This window comes from Mustela putorius, unplaced genomic scaffold (assembly GCF_011764305.1).
Source record: "Mustela putorius furo isolate JIRA1106 unplaced genomic scaffold, ASM1176430v1.1 tig00000487_pilon_pilon_pilon, whole genome shotgun sequence".
In the NCBI taxonomy this organism is placed as follows: Eukaryota; Metazoa; Chordata; class Mammalia; order Carnivora; family Mustelidae; genus Mustela; species Mustela putorius.
The window spans coordinates 6,902,677-6,919,485 of NW_025421399.1; the positions used below are offsets into that span (position 1 = coordinate 6,902,677).

A 16,809-nucleotide genomic window follows, 5' to 3' on the forward strand; every position below is an offset into this window, starting at 1 on the left:
AATAAAATCTTTTTAAAAAAGGATTTTATATGCATGGATAGTCTATTTATTATGGAAGTATTTATTTCAGTATTTATTTATTATTAAAGTATAGTTGACTTACAAAGTTATGTTGGTTTCACGTGTACAACATAGTGATCCAACAGTTCTGTGTATTATACAGTATTCACTGTTGACTAGTGTAGTTACCATCTGTCACGATATAATGCTAATTACAGTATTATTGACATTATTTCCTTTGCCTTACTTTTTATCTCTGTGACTTGTTTTATAACTGGAAGTTACACAAACTGTATATAGGGTTATACAAACTGGAAGTTTGTATGCACTGGCAATTTCTAATTAAGAAAATGACATGATGCATACAAAATGAACAGAAGTTAACAGATAGAAAAAAATGAGGGATTCCTGGCAAAAGTATCCCAACAAGTTTTTTATATTCCTCTGCTGCTATTATCTTCAGAACAAGCTACCATCTAGAAGTAGGATCTCACAATCTGAAACTGTGTTCTCTCCTGGCATTTTTTTTTTTTTTTTTTTGCTAGCCTGATAAAGTTCTGCTTAGATGCTTTATATATTGGTATAAATGTTACCAGGGGATGTTTTCTTAAGTCCACTTGCTTTGTTTTTTGTTTTTTTTTTTAATTTTTTATTTTTTATATACTTGCTTTGTTTTTTGATAAAGGAAAGGATATGCCAAATATCAAAGGTTATATTCAAGGCTGCTTCTTTTGTTTCTTCAAATATAATCAGGCATCAGAAAATTTATGTTTTTGGGTGCCTGGATGGCTCAGTCAGTTAAGCATCTTCCTTTGGCTCAGATCATGATACTAGGGTTCTGGGATAGAGCCCTACTTCCCTCCCTCAGCAGGGAGTCTGCTCCTCCCTTTGCCCCTCACCCTGCTTTTGTGCTCTCTTTCATTCTCTCAAGTGAGTAAATAAATATTCTTAAAAAAAAAAAAATTCATGTTTTTATTATTTATATTATTGTTTTTCCTGAGTTTATAATTCTTTTGTCTTGAACAGTACATGGTGGTATATTCATTTCAAAATTATGAGGCTTTCAATTTCTTGGTTAATATTTTTAATTAGCTCTTTATCCTGTGTTTAGGAGAAAATATAGTGAGAGGAGATAAAGAATCTATTAAGAATCTGCTAGAAATATTTGATGGGTTGCTGGAATATCTTACAGAACACATCAGTGAGACATCTCATGAGAAAAGTAAGTTTAAAAATAGAAATTTGATTTGGTTTATATTCTACATTCTACAGCCTGTCCCTTTTTGCCTTTTTTCTTTTTGCCTGTTTTTCTTCATAGGAATTGGAAACACTAATGTGTATACCTGGTAAATTTAATCATAAATTAAATCTCAATTCTTACTGTTCTTAGTGGTTGAGAAAAACTCTCCTAGACTGTCACCATGTCCTTTGCCAACTTAATTATTGCTTATAAATTACTTTAAAGCTAATCTATGATAGCTAAATTCTGGCCAAAATTGCCTATTGTCCTATTATTGCATGACATTATTGACTATAATTTCCTCTGTCAGAACTGCTATTTTTGTTACAAATTTGGATTTTGCTAAAGCATTAGCAGGAATTGGAATGTGTGTTTGTTTTTGTTTTTGTTTTGTCTTTAACCTATGTTTGGGTTTGTGACAGCCTGAACATTTTATTTTAGTCTTCCGGTAATCCAGTTTCCCAAATTGTAACAATTTGTAGTGTGAAGTTTTTATTTTATGGTTTTTAATGGTAATTATAAAGATTAATAGTGCCATTTTATTTTCCAAAAGGCTTATGGTTATTTAAAGTGGATCAGCAATATATAAAAGCTCTTTATAATCTTTGGCTCAATTTATCTCATTCCTGAGAATTTATCCTAAGGAATGATAATATAAAAGAAAAGTGCTTACAGGTCTTCACTGCAATGTTATTGAAAAGAAAACAAAGAACTGTAATGGCTTGAGATTGGTTGAGTAAAAAAATGCTCTATGTCATGATTAGAGTAATATATGACCTATGTAAGAATGGATTTACTATTTTGAAGTTATCCAGCATGTTTTCAGCAGCAGTAGCAACCAACATAAATTCTAATATGAATGAAGACAAAAATTTGGGTAGGCTTATCATTCTCATATGGTTGATGGTGAGACCTGTACTGTGATTATAACATTTGAAATTAACCTTAAACTTTTCAGAGATAGTTTTCTACCTTTTATCTCTATTGCTGAAAAGATTTAAAAGTATATGTAGGAAGGAAGAATTGCCACACAAGATACTTATTTCAAAAACTTTGAGTGTTTGAAATGTGGAGTATTTTGAGTGTTTAATGTATGTTCAATACGTACCAGCCCACGGACCCTGGGAGGATTCAGAATTGCATGCCATGTGTATTGCTCTCAAACCTATACTCCAGTCAGGAAGTCAGCCATAAATACATAGACTAGTCCCCCCAGATATGCAGTTTTCTTTCTGCAGTTTCAGTTACTTGCAGTCATCTTCTGTCCAGAAGCAGATGATCCTCCTGACATATTGTCAGAAGGTCATAATAGCCAAATGCTGTATTGCAGTGCCTCGTCATTCACTCACTTCATCTCATCACGTAGGTATTTTATCATCCCACATTTTCACAAGAAGGGTGAGTACAGTACAATAAGATATTTTGACAGAGAGAGCACATTTTTTTTTTTTAAGAGACTGGAGAGAGAGTGAGAGCATGAGAGCAGAGAAGGTCAGAGGGAGAAGCAGACCCCGAAGAGCTGGGAGCCCAATGCAGGACTTGATCCCAGGACTCTGAGATCATAACCTGAGCTGAAGGCTGTGGCTTAACCAACTGAGTCACCCAGGCACCCGACATTTTTTTTTTTTTTTTTTAAGATTTTATTTATTCGTTTGACAGAGAGATCACAAGTAGGCAGAGCACCAGGCTGGGGGGTGAGGGGTGGGAGGGGTGGACAGGCTCCCTGCTGAGCAGAGAGCCTGATAGGAGGACCCTGAGATCATGACCTGAGTCAAAGGCAGAGGCTTAACCCACTGAGCCACTCAGGCGCTCCAAGCGACCACATTTTTTTTTTTTTTTTAAGATTTTATTTATTTATTTGACAGATCACAAGTAGGCAGAGAGAAGGGAGGAGAAGCAGGCTCCCCGCTGAGCAGAGATCCCGATACGGGGCTCCATCCCAGGCTCATGACCTGAGCCAAAGGCAGAGGCTTTAACCCACTGAGCCACCCAGGCGCCCCGCAACCACATTTTTATAACTACTGTTGTAGTATATTGTTGTAATTGCTCTATTTTATTATTAGCTATTGTTTATCTTAATGTGCCTAATTTAGAAGCTAAACTTTGTCATAGGTGCAGGAAAAAGTGTATATATAGTGTTCAGTACTATCCATGGTTTCAGGCATTCTCTGGGGATCTTGGAACTTATCCCCTATGGATAAATAGGGACTCTTCTATAATAAAAAACATTATAGGAGAATTGGGGGAGAGTGAAAGACATGTGAAACTCACCTGATTCAAGGTTATCAGTAGGTATTTTGATGCTCTGTGTCTGTGTAGTCATTTTAGCAGCAAGATTAAGAGGTAGAAAACTACCTTTACGTGGAGATTAATTTAAAATTTTACACTGACAGCAGCAGCTTTTACAATGCAGTACTTGATTGTAAGTAGGAGAGGGACAATAATGGCTTGGTCATGGATAGGGCCGTGGGGATGGAGAGAGGAGCACAGAACTGAAAGATACTTACATGTGAGTCTGTAATAGTCAAATGCTGAGGCAAGAAGGGAGAAGGGATATTCTCTCTCCCTGAGAGAAGGGATGGGAATATTTCAAGATATTCCCCTTGAAATATCCCTTCTCAGGGAGAGAAGAAGGGATATTTCAAGGGGAGGTCAGTAGAATGCGGTGAACTTAGGGCTGCTAGGAGGGAGTTGCACAGATGGGGCCTCCTTGTGTGGTAGTACCTGAGTTGGGCAGTGTTTTCTAAAGTCTGATTCTCACCTTTGCAGGTCCAAGTTGATATGGCAGTATTACCTAGAGCTGAGCAGATTCTTCAAAATGCCAGTTAATAATGGGAAGTAAATCTTTATTATCATGAGTCTCATCAGGTATACAGAGCAGCTTTTCTCTGTTACCTGAGCTAGCATTATCGCTTACTTAAACTGTAAGGACAAAAGATTTGAAAGGAGATCTTGAGTCAGTGCTGCATTATGCCCCTCATTGTTTGAAGCTCTCAAAGCCTCAGTTTTCTCATCTGAAATTCTTTCATGGCTGTAGTGAAGGTCGAATAAGTAGATATGCATAAATAGTTTAGCACTGAGCCAAGCTTGAGTAATTGAGTAAATGCACAATGAATGTTAAGTAATATTATTAAAATGTTTGTTGAAAACAGCAATAGAAAAAAAATGAAGGTGGATGTTCAAAGAAGGAATCTCTAGAAATGGATGGGAATGTCCATAAATCTGTATCATAGGTTCACCCACATACCTCCTGAAATTACCTTGCTGGTGAGTTCCTGCCACTGGTGAAAGTCTATTTCCCTGATATGTTGGGGTAGAAGAAAAGAGTGATCATCTTAAGGAAAATTCCATCGAATCCCTGAAGTAGTCTTATTCTTAGGTTAGGGGAGTGATAGTTTTGGAGCCCGAGGTAGGCTAACACAGTCATGTTGTTCTGAAGCCACAACCTAGTCTTCTTACCTCAGACATTCCTTACAGATAGAAAGGTGTTGACAAACAATAAAGAATGAACCTACGACCTAGCTTAAAAATAAAACACTGCTAATACAACTTGCAGACCCTGCTTTTAAGTAAACACTTTTGTTGTTTCCTTGTTAACCAAGTAATATGCTCATCACAGATGATGATTTGGTTCTTTCTAATTTCATGTTCACAAGAGCCCAGTTTGCCAGGAGAGAATGAGGGTGCCTCACTGTTCTTACCCCTACCTACCCCAGTATAAAAATAGCATTATTAATTTGGGGGATTTTGATACTGTTTTTGTCTATTCTAAACAGGTGAAACTGGACAGAGTTTTAAAGAATCCCATCAAGGAGAACTTTTGGAAGAGCCAGAAAGTACTAAGGAATCGAAGTCATCATGGAAAAGAGTTTCTTTTGAGAGGTAGCACTCAGTGTCTATGAATTTAATCATAGCAAATTATGCTTTTTTTTCTAAGAACTGAAATGGCACACAGTATACCAGAATAGCAGCAACAAACAAAACAAAACAAAAAACAAAAAACTAGTGTAAAAATGTTACTACCTTCTCATATTTTAAACCTTCCTGAGGGAGTTTTAAGAACCATGAGTTGTATGTACTTAATTCTCAGTATTAAGCACCTACTCATTTTTAAATTTTTCCCGAGGTCATCAAAACAGTTTATGTTCCTTATAGAAAACTTGGAAAGTACAGAGAAATAAGAAACAAGCAGAAAAAAAAAAGATGAACTCTGCTATTCAAAACTGAATAACTACTGTTGATGTTTTGTTATACTTTAGTCTTTTTTTTACCATTTTGAGGTTTTTTGGGATTTAGTCATATTGTTTATATAATTTTTTTTTTTGCACTTTAAAGTTTTACACATCAGTAGTCTTCAAGTTGTTAAAATTTTTGTAATAATTCTTAAACACCATATAACAGACCATTCATATGTGTGCTTCATAATTGGCTAAAGCACTCCTCTGAATTGGAGGTGGTTGTTCCTGTGTTTTTTATGGTTTTAAAAAATATACATACTTTTATCTATTCTGTAATCTATTCTTTATTCTTTATGCTATTCTTTAAACTCATTCAAAGAGAATGAATGTTATAAGGCTATTAAAAGCAGTCGCTTTCCAAAATGTGATGGTTTATACACTCACTGGCAGTATAAAATTATTGGGTTACTGCACCCTTAAATCAGTATTGTTCACAAATATCAGAGTTTGTTTTATTTATTCATTCATTTATTTTTTAAGTTTTTATTTATTTGACATGGAGATAGAGAGTATAAGTAGGCAGGGCAGCAGGGAGAGGGAGAGGGAGAAGCAGGCTCAATCCCAGGACTCTGGAATCACGACTGGAGCCAAAAACAGCCACTTAACCAACTGAGCCACTCATGCACCCCAGCAAATATCAGAGTTTTAAAATTTCTGTGACTTTTATAGAAAAAATACAGTGTCATTACAGGTTTGATGGTTAGTTACAACTAGAGGTTGAATATGATACGACTTTGTTTTAAATATCTGATTCTCCGTTTTTTTTAATGGAGTTGCTCTGATTTGAAAATCACAGGTAGTGCTTTCCTTTTATGTATAGTACATTGTGGAAAATATGTCTTGAAGGAGACCACCAATAGATGAATTTCCTGACTTTATTTATTATTATTATTAAAGATTTATTTATTTACTTATTTATTTATTTGACAGAGAGAAATCACAAGTAGGCAGAGAGGCAGGCAGAGAGAGAGAGGAGGAAGCAGGCTCCCTGCCAAGCAGAGAGCCCGATGCAGGACTCGATCCAAGGACCCTGAGATCATGACCTGAGCCAAAGGCAGAGGCTTAACCCACTGAACCACCCAGGTGCCCCTGACTTTATTTTTTATTATTAGATATTTTTTTAAAAGTGCAAAAGTGAAACAACACAAGAATATTTAGTTCAAAATTAATACCTACCCAGACTCCATTCCCACACCCCTAGAGTATCCAATATTTATTGTTCTCTGTGTGTGTGGATTCTCCTACACATTTAATCCTTGACTGATATATGTCAAAACAAAACAGACAAGCAGCAAGAAGTGATACGCAGTAGAAGAGAGTGTCCTGCCCTTCTGCACATAACAGTGAACAGTTTGAATACCCAGAGGCAGACTGTTTGGAGGAGCTCTTGGGGTCCTTCTCGGGAGGGGCCCTCTGTGTTTAGGCTGGGCCCCAAGTAAACAAGGGAACTCTTTCAGGTGCTCCTTGTCATCTGAGGCTTTGGGTCCCTCTTGGGATGGAGATGAAACAGAATCCACTGGTGAAATAATTAGACTGGGAGACACGGCACACACCTTTTCTCTCAGAAGTAATGGTAAGTTGTTAGATGACAATTATTGTTATTCAACATATAACTAGGAAAATATAAGTAGTTTTACTTAGGAATGTTTGTAGTTGAGAAAAATAGAGAGAGCTGTAACTCGATAGAATTGAATTTCCAAGCGCATACCACTATTATCCTAAATGTGAACAGTTTACCTGAAGTCAGTCAAGTAGGAGTCATAGGCACATGGGCAAACAGGTGGATGCAAGTTTGTGATGTAATATGTGGGACTTGATACTCTGGGAAGAGACTTCTGGATGCAACATTCAGATTACCTCCTAAGTGTAGTTTCTTAAACTGGGTGACACACTCTTTTCATGGTTTCAGCCAACAAGTCTGTATATCCGGTGGCAATTTTTCTGCCAGGCATCAGGCCACATTTCTCATAGTCTGCTGCTTGTATACAGTAAATCTAAAGATGTCTTAGACCCCTTTTGAGCCTCCCACTTTGCTGTCCTCCCAACATCCCATTCCCTGTCCTGCCTACCTTAGTTGACATGCTCTTTTTCTGGCATCATATTGTTTCTTCTACTGGGGTGCTCTTCCTTCCTTTCTATTCCTGGCAAATTCACCCTACAAAGCCCAGCCTCCCCCATGTGTCTTAGGTTCTAAGCTTCTGTATTTCTACGGTGTGGCCCTGTGTCCTTATTTTGGTAATAGCATTCCCACATTGCATCGTTAACTTTGAGTATGTATATTAGGTACACTGTGTTTCAGGGACAGTAGCCACATTATATTCATTTAGCAAATATTTAGTGCCTTCCCTGTGCTAGGCAGTGGTGTTAGAGTGGTAACCAAAAGAGACACAAATCCCTTCCCTTGTGGAGCTTATATTCTACTTGTGGAGGCAGCCAACAAATAAGACAAATAAATGAAGTATATAGTAAAATCATTCATATTTATCTTAGTATTCCAAAACTTTGCAAAACACCAGGCACACAATAAGTTGTGGGGAGTTTTTTAATGGTAGAATAGGAATGCTAGAGAGGAACTAATTATATTAAGTTGGGAATCAAGTGGCCAAATTTTTATGCAGACTCTGCTACTGGCTATGTGACTTTGGACAAGGCCCTTGTCCTTGTCCAAGAAATTGAGCCTCAATTTCTTAATGTGTTAAATCAGAGAATTCAACAAACCATCTCTGAAATCCCTTTCAGCATTAATACTTTTATTCCAAAGAGTAAACACTGAATTCCAAAGAATTAATGCTCAAAGAACCTATGTCTGGAAGGTTAGACAGTAGACTAAAGACATATTTGCTACTGGGAGGAGCAAAGTAAGGGAATGACCAGAGTGAAGTGTAGGTGGTAATGTTTCTAGAAGGAAGAGAGTCCGATGGATTGACAGAAGGTGGAAGGGATGGTGATTTTAGAAATGGTGTTCTGTGATAGCAACTACCACATAAAAAGGTTGCATCTGTAAAAAGTGAATTATTTTCAGATTTTAACTATGCAGATTATAATGCAATTAAGGCAAAAGGAAAGGTTGAAAGAAAAGCTAGGATAAGGTATTTGGGTTTGAGGTCATAAAGGGCTATAGTAACTTCCTCTTATATTTGGATCTAAGTTATCAGGTAACTGTCACCATATACATTCATGGGTGTCTATTTAGACTTCAATTCCTGGGCTGTGAATCATTTTTAAATTCAGGTAAAATTGACATGTAACATTGTTAGTTTCAGATGTACAACCTAATGATTTTAAGTTTACATGTATTGGGAAGTGATCATGACATAGGTCTAGTTAACATTTGTCACCAGGGAGTTGAAATTCTTTCTTTCTTGAGAGGGTAACTTTTAAGATCTGTCCTACTTGTATACTGTGTTCCCCTTACTTATTTAACTAGAAATTTGTACCTTTTGCCAGCTTCAGCCATTTTTTCCTACCAGGGCCACCCCCCCTTTTTAATGAAATATTATATACATTTTTCATATAGGTATACTTACATAATTGAATTTTATTAATGCTTAGAGTCGACAAGTTCAGAATCTTCCTAGTAATAAAACACTATGTCCCTAAAACAATCTAAAAATTAAAGGGAGAGATTTGAGTGTGTCATTTTCAGTCTGACAAAAGTTCCAGATGGTAACTAAGCATGAGATTTTAGGAGAAATTTCATCAGAAATAAAGAGATTGAGTTTCTTGGTCATCCAAGAAACTAAAGAAAGAGTGGACATAGCTAGGGAAGAGTGAGTTAGCCTGGGGTCAAGCTGATGACAAATTCATTTTGGGTAGTAGAGAAATTGTGGGCCACGTTAATGAATTTTGAACATTAGATCTCAGATGCTCTTCATGTGAAATGAGTTATGGAGGGAGATGGACATATTTTAAACATTTTGATGTGAAAATGCCATGTTGCACTGGATTTATGGAAAAGAAAAGCACAAAACGATGTCTTTGCTGGTTTTTAAAAGACAAAATGAATGTCAGAAATTTTAAAATACACAGTGTCTTGGAATAAATTGCATGGAGTTTGGGATCTGTGCAAGGTGAATATTTCTGTTTGTAGTGATTATGTCTGTTGATCATTTGGTAACAGTGAGATTGGAGAGTACACATACCTTCAAAGTGAGGAATAAGTTTATGGTGAAGTCTTTCATTAAATTGAAGAAGACATAAATAGTCATTTGGAGAGGGGGGAGTCCTAAATCCATTTTGTTAGTGAAGAGTACATGTACTGTATAGTTTCCAAAGGAACACAGTGGATATTCAGAAATATTTTAATACAGCTCTGTGTGTAATACTATAAAGCTGATAAAAAATATTAAGCATTTAAAAATTAGACAAAACAATTTGACCTATAAATCTTTTTATGATGGTATCAGCCAAGATTCTTAGCTCAGAGATATATCCCCATAACAGTGTCCTGCAATTCTAGCACCTCTTTGTATGTGAGTGTGTTCCAATAATGCTATTTACAGTGGTTCCTGACTGGCTCAGTCAGTAGTGTGTGTGAGACTCTTGATCTTGGGGTTGTGAGTTCAAGTCTCACATTGGATGTAGAGATTACTTAAAATCTTGAAACAACTTTTTTTTTTTTTTAACAAAAACAGTTGGTGGGTCAGATTTGGACCTTGGGCCATGGTTTGCCTACCCCTGACCTATAGAAAACCACCATTAACATTTTGATTTCTTTCCTTACAGATACATAAATGGGTATCTCATATGTGTATCTTTTCAAATGTAATCATATAGTACATATTAGTTACTTTTTTAATTGAAGTGTAGTTGACATACAATATTACATTAGTTTCAGTTGTTACATAGTGATTTGGCTACTACATGTTATGCTATTCTCACCACAAGTATAGCTACCATTTGTTATCACACATAACTATATTCCTTCTGTTGTACCTTTCATCCCTGTGACTTAGTCATTCCATAACTGGAAGCCTGTATACCTTTCACTCTACTTTACCCATTTACCCATTCCCCCTACTTCCTCCTGTATAGAAACCATCAGTTCTCTGTGTTTGTGGATCTGTTTCTTTTGTTGTTCATTTGCTTTGTTTTTTAGATTCCATATGTATGTGAAATTGTACTTGGCTTTCTCTGACCTATTTCACTTAGCATCATACTCCCTAAGTCTCTCCATGTTGTAAATGGCAAGGTCTCATTCTTTTCTATGATGAAGTAATAGGTGTGTGTGTGTGGGTGGGTGTGTGGATGTGTGTGCGCACACGCGCGCGCATACACGTGTACACCACTTCTTCATTTATCAGTGGACTCTTAAATTATTTCCCTATCTTGGCTATTACAAGTACTGCAATTGGGATGCACATGTCTTTTCAAATTAGTATTTTTTTCTTTGGGTAAATACACAGTAGTGGAATTACTGAATCATGTATTTCTATTTTTACTTTGTTGAGGAACCTTCATACTGTTTTCCATAGTGGCTATACCAATTTCCGTTTCCATCAACAGTGCACAAGCGTTCCTTTCTCTTCACATTGTTGTCAGTGCTTGTTATTTCTTGTCTTTGTCAGTGTAGCCATTCTGACAGTTATAAGGTGGTATCTCATTGCAATTTTGATTTGCATTTCCTTGATAATTAGTGATGTTGAGCACCTTTTCTTGTGTCTGTTGGTCATCTATATGTTTTCTGTGGGAAAACGTCTATTCAGGTCCTGGGCCCATTTTTTAATCTGGGTTTTTCTGGTGTGTTGAGTTACATCAGTTTTTTAAAAATATATTTTGGGGATTAATCCTTTATCAGACATATAAATTGCAAGTGTCTTCTTCTGTTTAGTAGTTTGCCTTTTCACTTTGTTGATGGTTTCTTTCACTGTGCAATTTTTTATTTTGGTATAGTCCCAATAGTTTATTTTTGCTTTTGTTTCCCTTGCCTCAGGAGACCTGTCAGAAAAATGTTACTAAAGCTGATGTCAAAAATATTACTTGCCTGTGTTTTCTTGGGGAAGTTTTATAATTTCAGGTCTCACATTTAGTTGTATAGTACATTTTGCAGTAATTTTTGTGTATGGTGTGTTGAAGTACTCCAGTTTCACTCTTTTGCATGTAGCTGTCTACTTTCCTACATCATTTATTGAAGAGACTATTTTCCCATCGTATATTCTTACCTCCTTTGGTGTAGATTAATTGACCATATAAGCATGGGTTTATTTTTGGGCTCTCTGTTCTGTTCTTTTTTTTTTTTTTTAAGATTTTATGTATTTACTTGAGAGAGAGAGCATGAACGAGGAGAAGGTCAGAGAGAGAAGCAGACTCCCCATGGAGCTGGGAGCCCGATGCGGGACTCGATCCCGGAACTCCAGGATCATGACCTGAGCTGAAGGCAGTCGTCCAACCAACTGAGCCACCCAGGCGTCCCTGTTCTGTTCTTTTGATCTTTTTTCTGGTTTTGTGGCACTTGTTTTTCTAAAGAAAAGTAGTATGACATAAATCTTTACTTTTAATTTGTATTAGTGGTTCTGGATCTTCCTCTCTCCTAGTTACTAAAAGTAATGGGTAGTTTGAGCAATCAGACATAGTTCAGTGATTGTCATTTGTGAGATTTTTATCCCCTGGGTAAAGACCTCTTGGTTTTTAGTATAATAATTCAGCAACAAAAAAATTCTACCTTTAACATTTTCTTTTCTAGGTGCCAAAGGCCCTAATGAAATGCAGTCCAAAAAAGCCTCAACCGTATCGTATGAAGAAGCATTGCAACCTCCCTTATCTAGTTTTTTGTCCAAGAACAGAACATCCTTTGTTGAAGACAGTGAGTAGTAGTGTGGTGTTAGTGAGTTAGAAACAATAGTTAGTTCCTGGAACAATTTCTGTTGCTATTAGCCTTTTTACTTTTGTTGCTCTATACTTTATATGATTCTTTTGGTTTTACATGATCATATCTGTAAATGTTTGCTATTAATTATAAGCTCTGATTTCTTAAAATGTTTTTTGGTTGCATGTTTTACCTCCACTCTTTTATTACCTAATGTTTTCTTAAAGACTTTAGTACAGTATGAGTCTCTAATACATTAGTATATGAGTTTGTGGTCTTCAAATTATTAGGGAATGATAAAATACAGTAATTTGAAAAATACTCTCATTTCTTACTGTTCTCTCTGGGATTTTACTTAGTATTACATAAAATCATTGTAAATGTCTAACAAGTTTTATAACCTGTGGATGAACCATAATTTATGTAGCTATTCTTCAAGTCAGTTAGGTTTTTAGTATCTGTAGGTATGTGTATATATTAAATGATGTATTTCTTAGAGTTTTATCTTATTGTCCACTTTATTTTTGCCAACCAGTGGAAATTCCTTCTGTGGATGTGATTCCAAGTGCTAGGAAGCTAGGAGAGCCTATTCGATCAGCTATTCCTTTACATCCACCTTACCACCCTTCAGAGCCTCGAGCACCCTGTCCCATAGGAAAAGAATACTTGCGTTCAAGTCACATCTCCCCTGCCATGAATTCTCCTGGAGAGGACACAGCATTTTCTGTGGTAAGTGGAAAAACTTGCTTATAATTAGATAGAAGTCTCTAGATCTAAGGAGGTCTCTGCTAGAATAGTAGTCAGGGATACCCTGCTAATTAGAATACTGTACTTCTGAAATTTTACCTCTGCATATATCTGCATGTTCTGACTCTAAGGCAGTAGGGATGATTGTATAAAAAGGCAAATATTAAAAGCTAATGTGCATTATGTGTTCAATTTGTATCTTGCACAGTTGTAGATATTATACACGTATTGAATAATTTACTCCTCACAGTAGCTATGGGGTAGGTATGATTTTTATTTCCTATGAGGAAGCTGATATAAAGAGATTAAATATTTTGTCTCAGGTCGTACACAGCAACTGTAGAGTCAGGATTTGAACTTGGTATTCTAGTTTCAGAACCCATATTCTATGTCCTTAGTTAAATCACTTAAACTTTTATAAGTATAAGAAGCTATGGGGGCACCTGGATGGCTCAGTTGGTAAGTGTCTGCCTTCAGCTTGGGTTATAATCTCAGGGTTCTGAGATCGAGCCCCACGTCCGGCTCCCTGTTCAGTGGAGAGTCTGCTTCTCCCTTTCTCTCTCCCTCTGCCTCTGTCCCTGCTTGTGCATTCTCTCTCTCTCTCTCTCTCTCTCTCAAACTCTTTTAAATAAATATATAAAATCTTTAAAAAGAAAAAATGGGTGGGGGGAGGGATGCCTGGGTCAGTTAAGTGTCTGCCTTCGGTTCAGGTCATGAGCCTAGGGTCCTCGGATCAAGTCCTGCGTCAGGCTCCTTGCCCAGCAGGGAGCCTACTTCTCCCTCTGCCTGCTAATCCCACCTGCTTGTGCACACATACATACTCTGTCTCTGTCTCACCCTAACAAATAAAATCTTAAGAAAAAAACAAGTATGAGGAACACTCATTCATATTCCTATTACAGTGTGAACTACTATTAATACTTTGGCCTATTTGCTTCCACTCTTCTTTAAAAAAAAAAAGTCGCTTTTTGGTTTTTTTGTTTTGTTTTGTTTTTAAGATTTTATTTGACAGAGAGAGAGTACAAGTAGGCAGAGCAGCAGGCAGAGGGAGAGGGAGAAGCAGACTCCCTGCTGAGCAGGGAGCCCTATGCGGGGCTCAATCCCAGGATCATGACCCGAGCTGAAGGCAGCCGCTTAACCAACTGAGCCACCCAGGCGCCCCAAAAATCCCTTTTTGTAAAGTTATCCTGTCCCTATCCTACAAATGAACAGCTAGGGATATGCAAAAGGTAAATTTGTAAACAATGATACATTTGCATTATTAAAAATTCAAACAGTGCATAAAAAGTGCAAAGATGAAATAAAGATCATTAGCATTAGGTGGCTATATTCTTTGAAACATTCTGTGCATCTGTTTCAGATAGGAGGGTGGATAGAGAAAAGGGATCATAGGCTAATGGTTACACTTGGGAGAGTTTTAGGAGAGGATGGTAGAGCTTTTGATTGCTGGTAATATTCTATTTCCTGACCTGAGTGGCATGTAAGTGGGAATATTCATTTTGAAATAATATTTGACCAGGACATTTAAACTTCAATAAAAACTTTTTAAATGTGCTTGTATTATAGTTGTTATTTACTAAAAAGTGTTTAATTTTACTTTGGTAGAAGAGAAAGGTAAGTGAAATTGAGAGATTCTTAAACACCAAATGCTTCTTCATAAGATTTCCTCTGAGATTAAGAAATAAATTATTAAATGAGATGCCTGGGTGGCTCGTCTGCCTTCAGTTCAGATCATCATCTTGGGGCCTATGATCAAGCCCCACATTGGGCTCTGCACTCAGTGGGGAGTCTGCTTGGGGATTTCTCTCCCTTTCCCTCTGTCCTTTCCCTACTGCATTCCCCCAACCCCCTGCACACTTGCATCTGCTCTCTCTCAAATAAATAAATAAATGTTTGAAAAAGAAATTGTTCAAAACATTGAGTTTATATTCATATTTTAGAAGGTTTTATCTTTATTTCGATTTTGGACAGTTTCTGTTGACTTTTTAATACCAAAGAGAATGATTTTAATACACTTGTGATTTATTCATTTTTTTCATTGTCCACGTGTAGCTGTGGCCCCTAAATTTTCATATTGAGAACACCTCACCTGCCTTTATATTTGAATGGCTCTCTGACCCACAGTTTTTATCTGAGTACAAGTTTAGAGACATTGCTCTTCCATTCCTTTGGTATTAAGGATCAAGAGAGTATTTTGACAATTTTTTTTTTTTTTGAGAGAGCGAGTGAGCATGAGCAAGGTGTGGAGGGGGAGGAGCAGAGGAAGAGGGAGAGAAAGCAGCTTAAGCAGGCTCCACCCCCAGTGTGGAACCTCAAGCAGGGCTCAATCTCCTGACCTTGAGATGATCTGATGCCAAAATCAAGAGTCAGACGCCTAACCAACTGAGCCAACCCAGGCACCCTGACAAATGTGTTTTTTTTTGTTTTTGTTTTTGTTTTTAAAGATTTTATTTATTTGACAGAGATCACAAGTAGACAGAGAGGCAGGCAGAGAGACAGGGGGAGGCAGAGAGCCCAATGTGGGGCATGATTCCGACCCTGGGATCATGACCTGAGCTGAAAGCAGAGGCCTTAACCCACTGAGCCACCCAGGCGCCCCACAAATGTGTTTTTAAAAAAGTAAAATAGGGGTGGAAGAGTGTGCAACTCTTGATCTCAGGGTCGTGAGTTTGAACCCTGCCAACAGGCTCAAATGTTGGGTGTAAAGATTACTTAAATAAATGAAAAAACTTAAAAAAAAGTTAAACATGGAGAATAAAGGGACTGAGCTTTGTGCCACATGTCCCACCCTCCCACAAAATGTTTCTATGTGCCATCTTTTGTAGCTTTTTCAAATCAACTGTCTTTTGTTTTTAATAGGAATCAGATAATAAAGTTGTCTTAACTTCAGAGTTGACTAAAGATAGCAAACAGGAAATGTGTTCAGCTCAGATCCAAGGCCCTAGGACAAGGAAGTTTCCCAAAGGAAAAAGGTAACATTATTGCAGTCTGTTTTCAGTCCCTTTGCAAAGGCATTTGAAGAAAGGAGTATACTCTCCAGACTTAGCTCTGAAGATCAGTATGAAATATTTGTTAAAAGCATGCATTACAGCACATTTGGCTATTTAAATGTCACATGGTCATTTTATTACAGATATGAAAGCAGACCTGCAGTCTCATCCTGGGATTCAGTCCTCTCCCAGAGGCCAAGAAAGAGATTAACAGAACAAGAATTACATGCAGTTTCTGAGAAACTCTCTCAACGGCTCTCTGAACTAGATTGGGCAAGTCTTATTTTTTATCTATATTGAGTTTGCCATAGTTGGTGAATATTAAAGTGATCTAATTGAAGATGAACGCTAAGCTAAGGCACCAAAATTAGTTGTGTCTTAGTTACTGTGAAAATGTTCCATAAATCAGGCAGGTAGGACATAGGATGAGAAGTCATCTCATACTTAACCTTTCATGATAGAACCAAATTTGGTATGGATTTATCCTGATTTTTACTTAATTCTGATGAAAACTAATCATTTAACTGATTACATTAAAATCTTTATTTTAGATACACCTAAGACAGATTTGGTATAAAATTAGATTTTGTGTAAAATTAGATCTCTTGATCCTCACAAATCCAGTATTACAATTTGGGGGTATCATTGAATAAATGTATTAAATCCTTTTGTAATTTACTATAAAGTTTACTGACACTGAATAGTCCATAGCATTGATATATACCCTTCAAAAACTAAATATGCATAAGCATCTGAAAGTTATTAGTACCTAATTATGAGAAGAAGCTT

General features: G+C 36.9%; 1 protein-coding gene across 2 annotated transcripts in view; it reads left to right on the forward strand.

The window, feature by feature from the left end:
• The window catches only part of CEP95 (centrosomal protein 95), a 42,337-nt gene that overhangs the window by 5,356 nt on the left and 20,172 nt on the right, over nt 1-16,809 (forward strand). The window contains exons 4-10 of one of the 2 annotated variants that reach the window (XM_004749137.3): nt 1,112-1,222; nt 5,017-5,122; nt 6,936-7,051; nt 12,161-12,280; nt 12,819-13,012; nt 15,890-16,002; nt 16,164-16,293. In XM_004749137.3, coding sequence (XP_004749194.1) covers nt 1,112-1,222; nt 5,017-5,122; nt 6,936-7,051; nt 12,161-12,280; nt 12,819-13,012; nt 15,890-16,002; nt 16,164-16,293 — 890 coding nt within the window. Of the gene's footprint in view, nt 1-1,111; nt 1,223-4,047; nt 4,508-5,016; nt 5,123-6,935; nt 7,052-12,160; nt 12,281-12,818; nt 13,013-15,889; nt 16,003-16,163; nt 16,294-16,809 lie in introns of those variants that run through there. The other variant, XM_045080907.1, reaches the window with a different exon arrangement.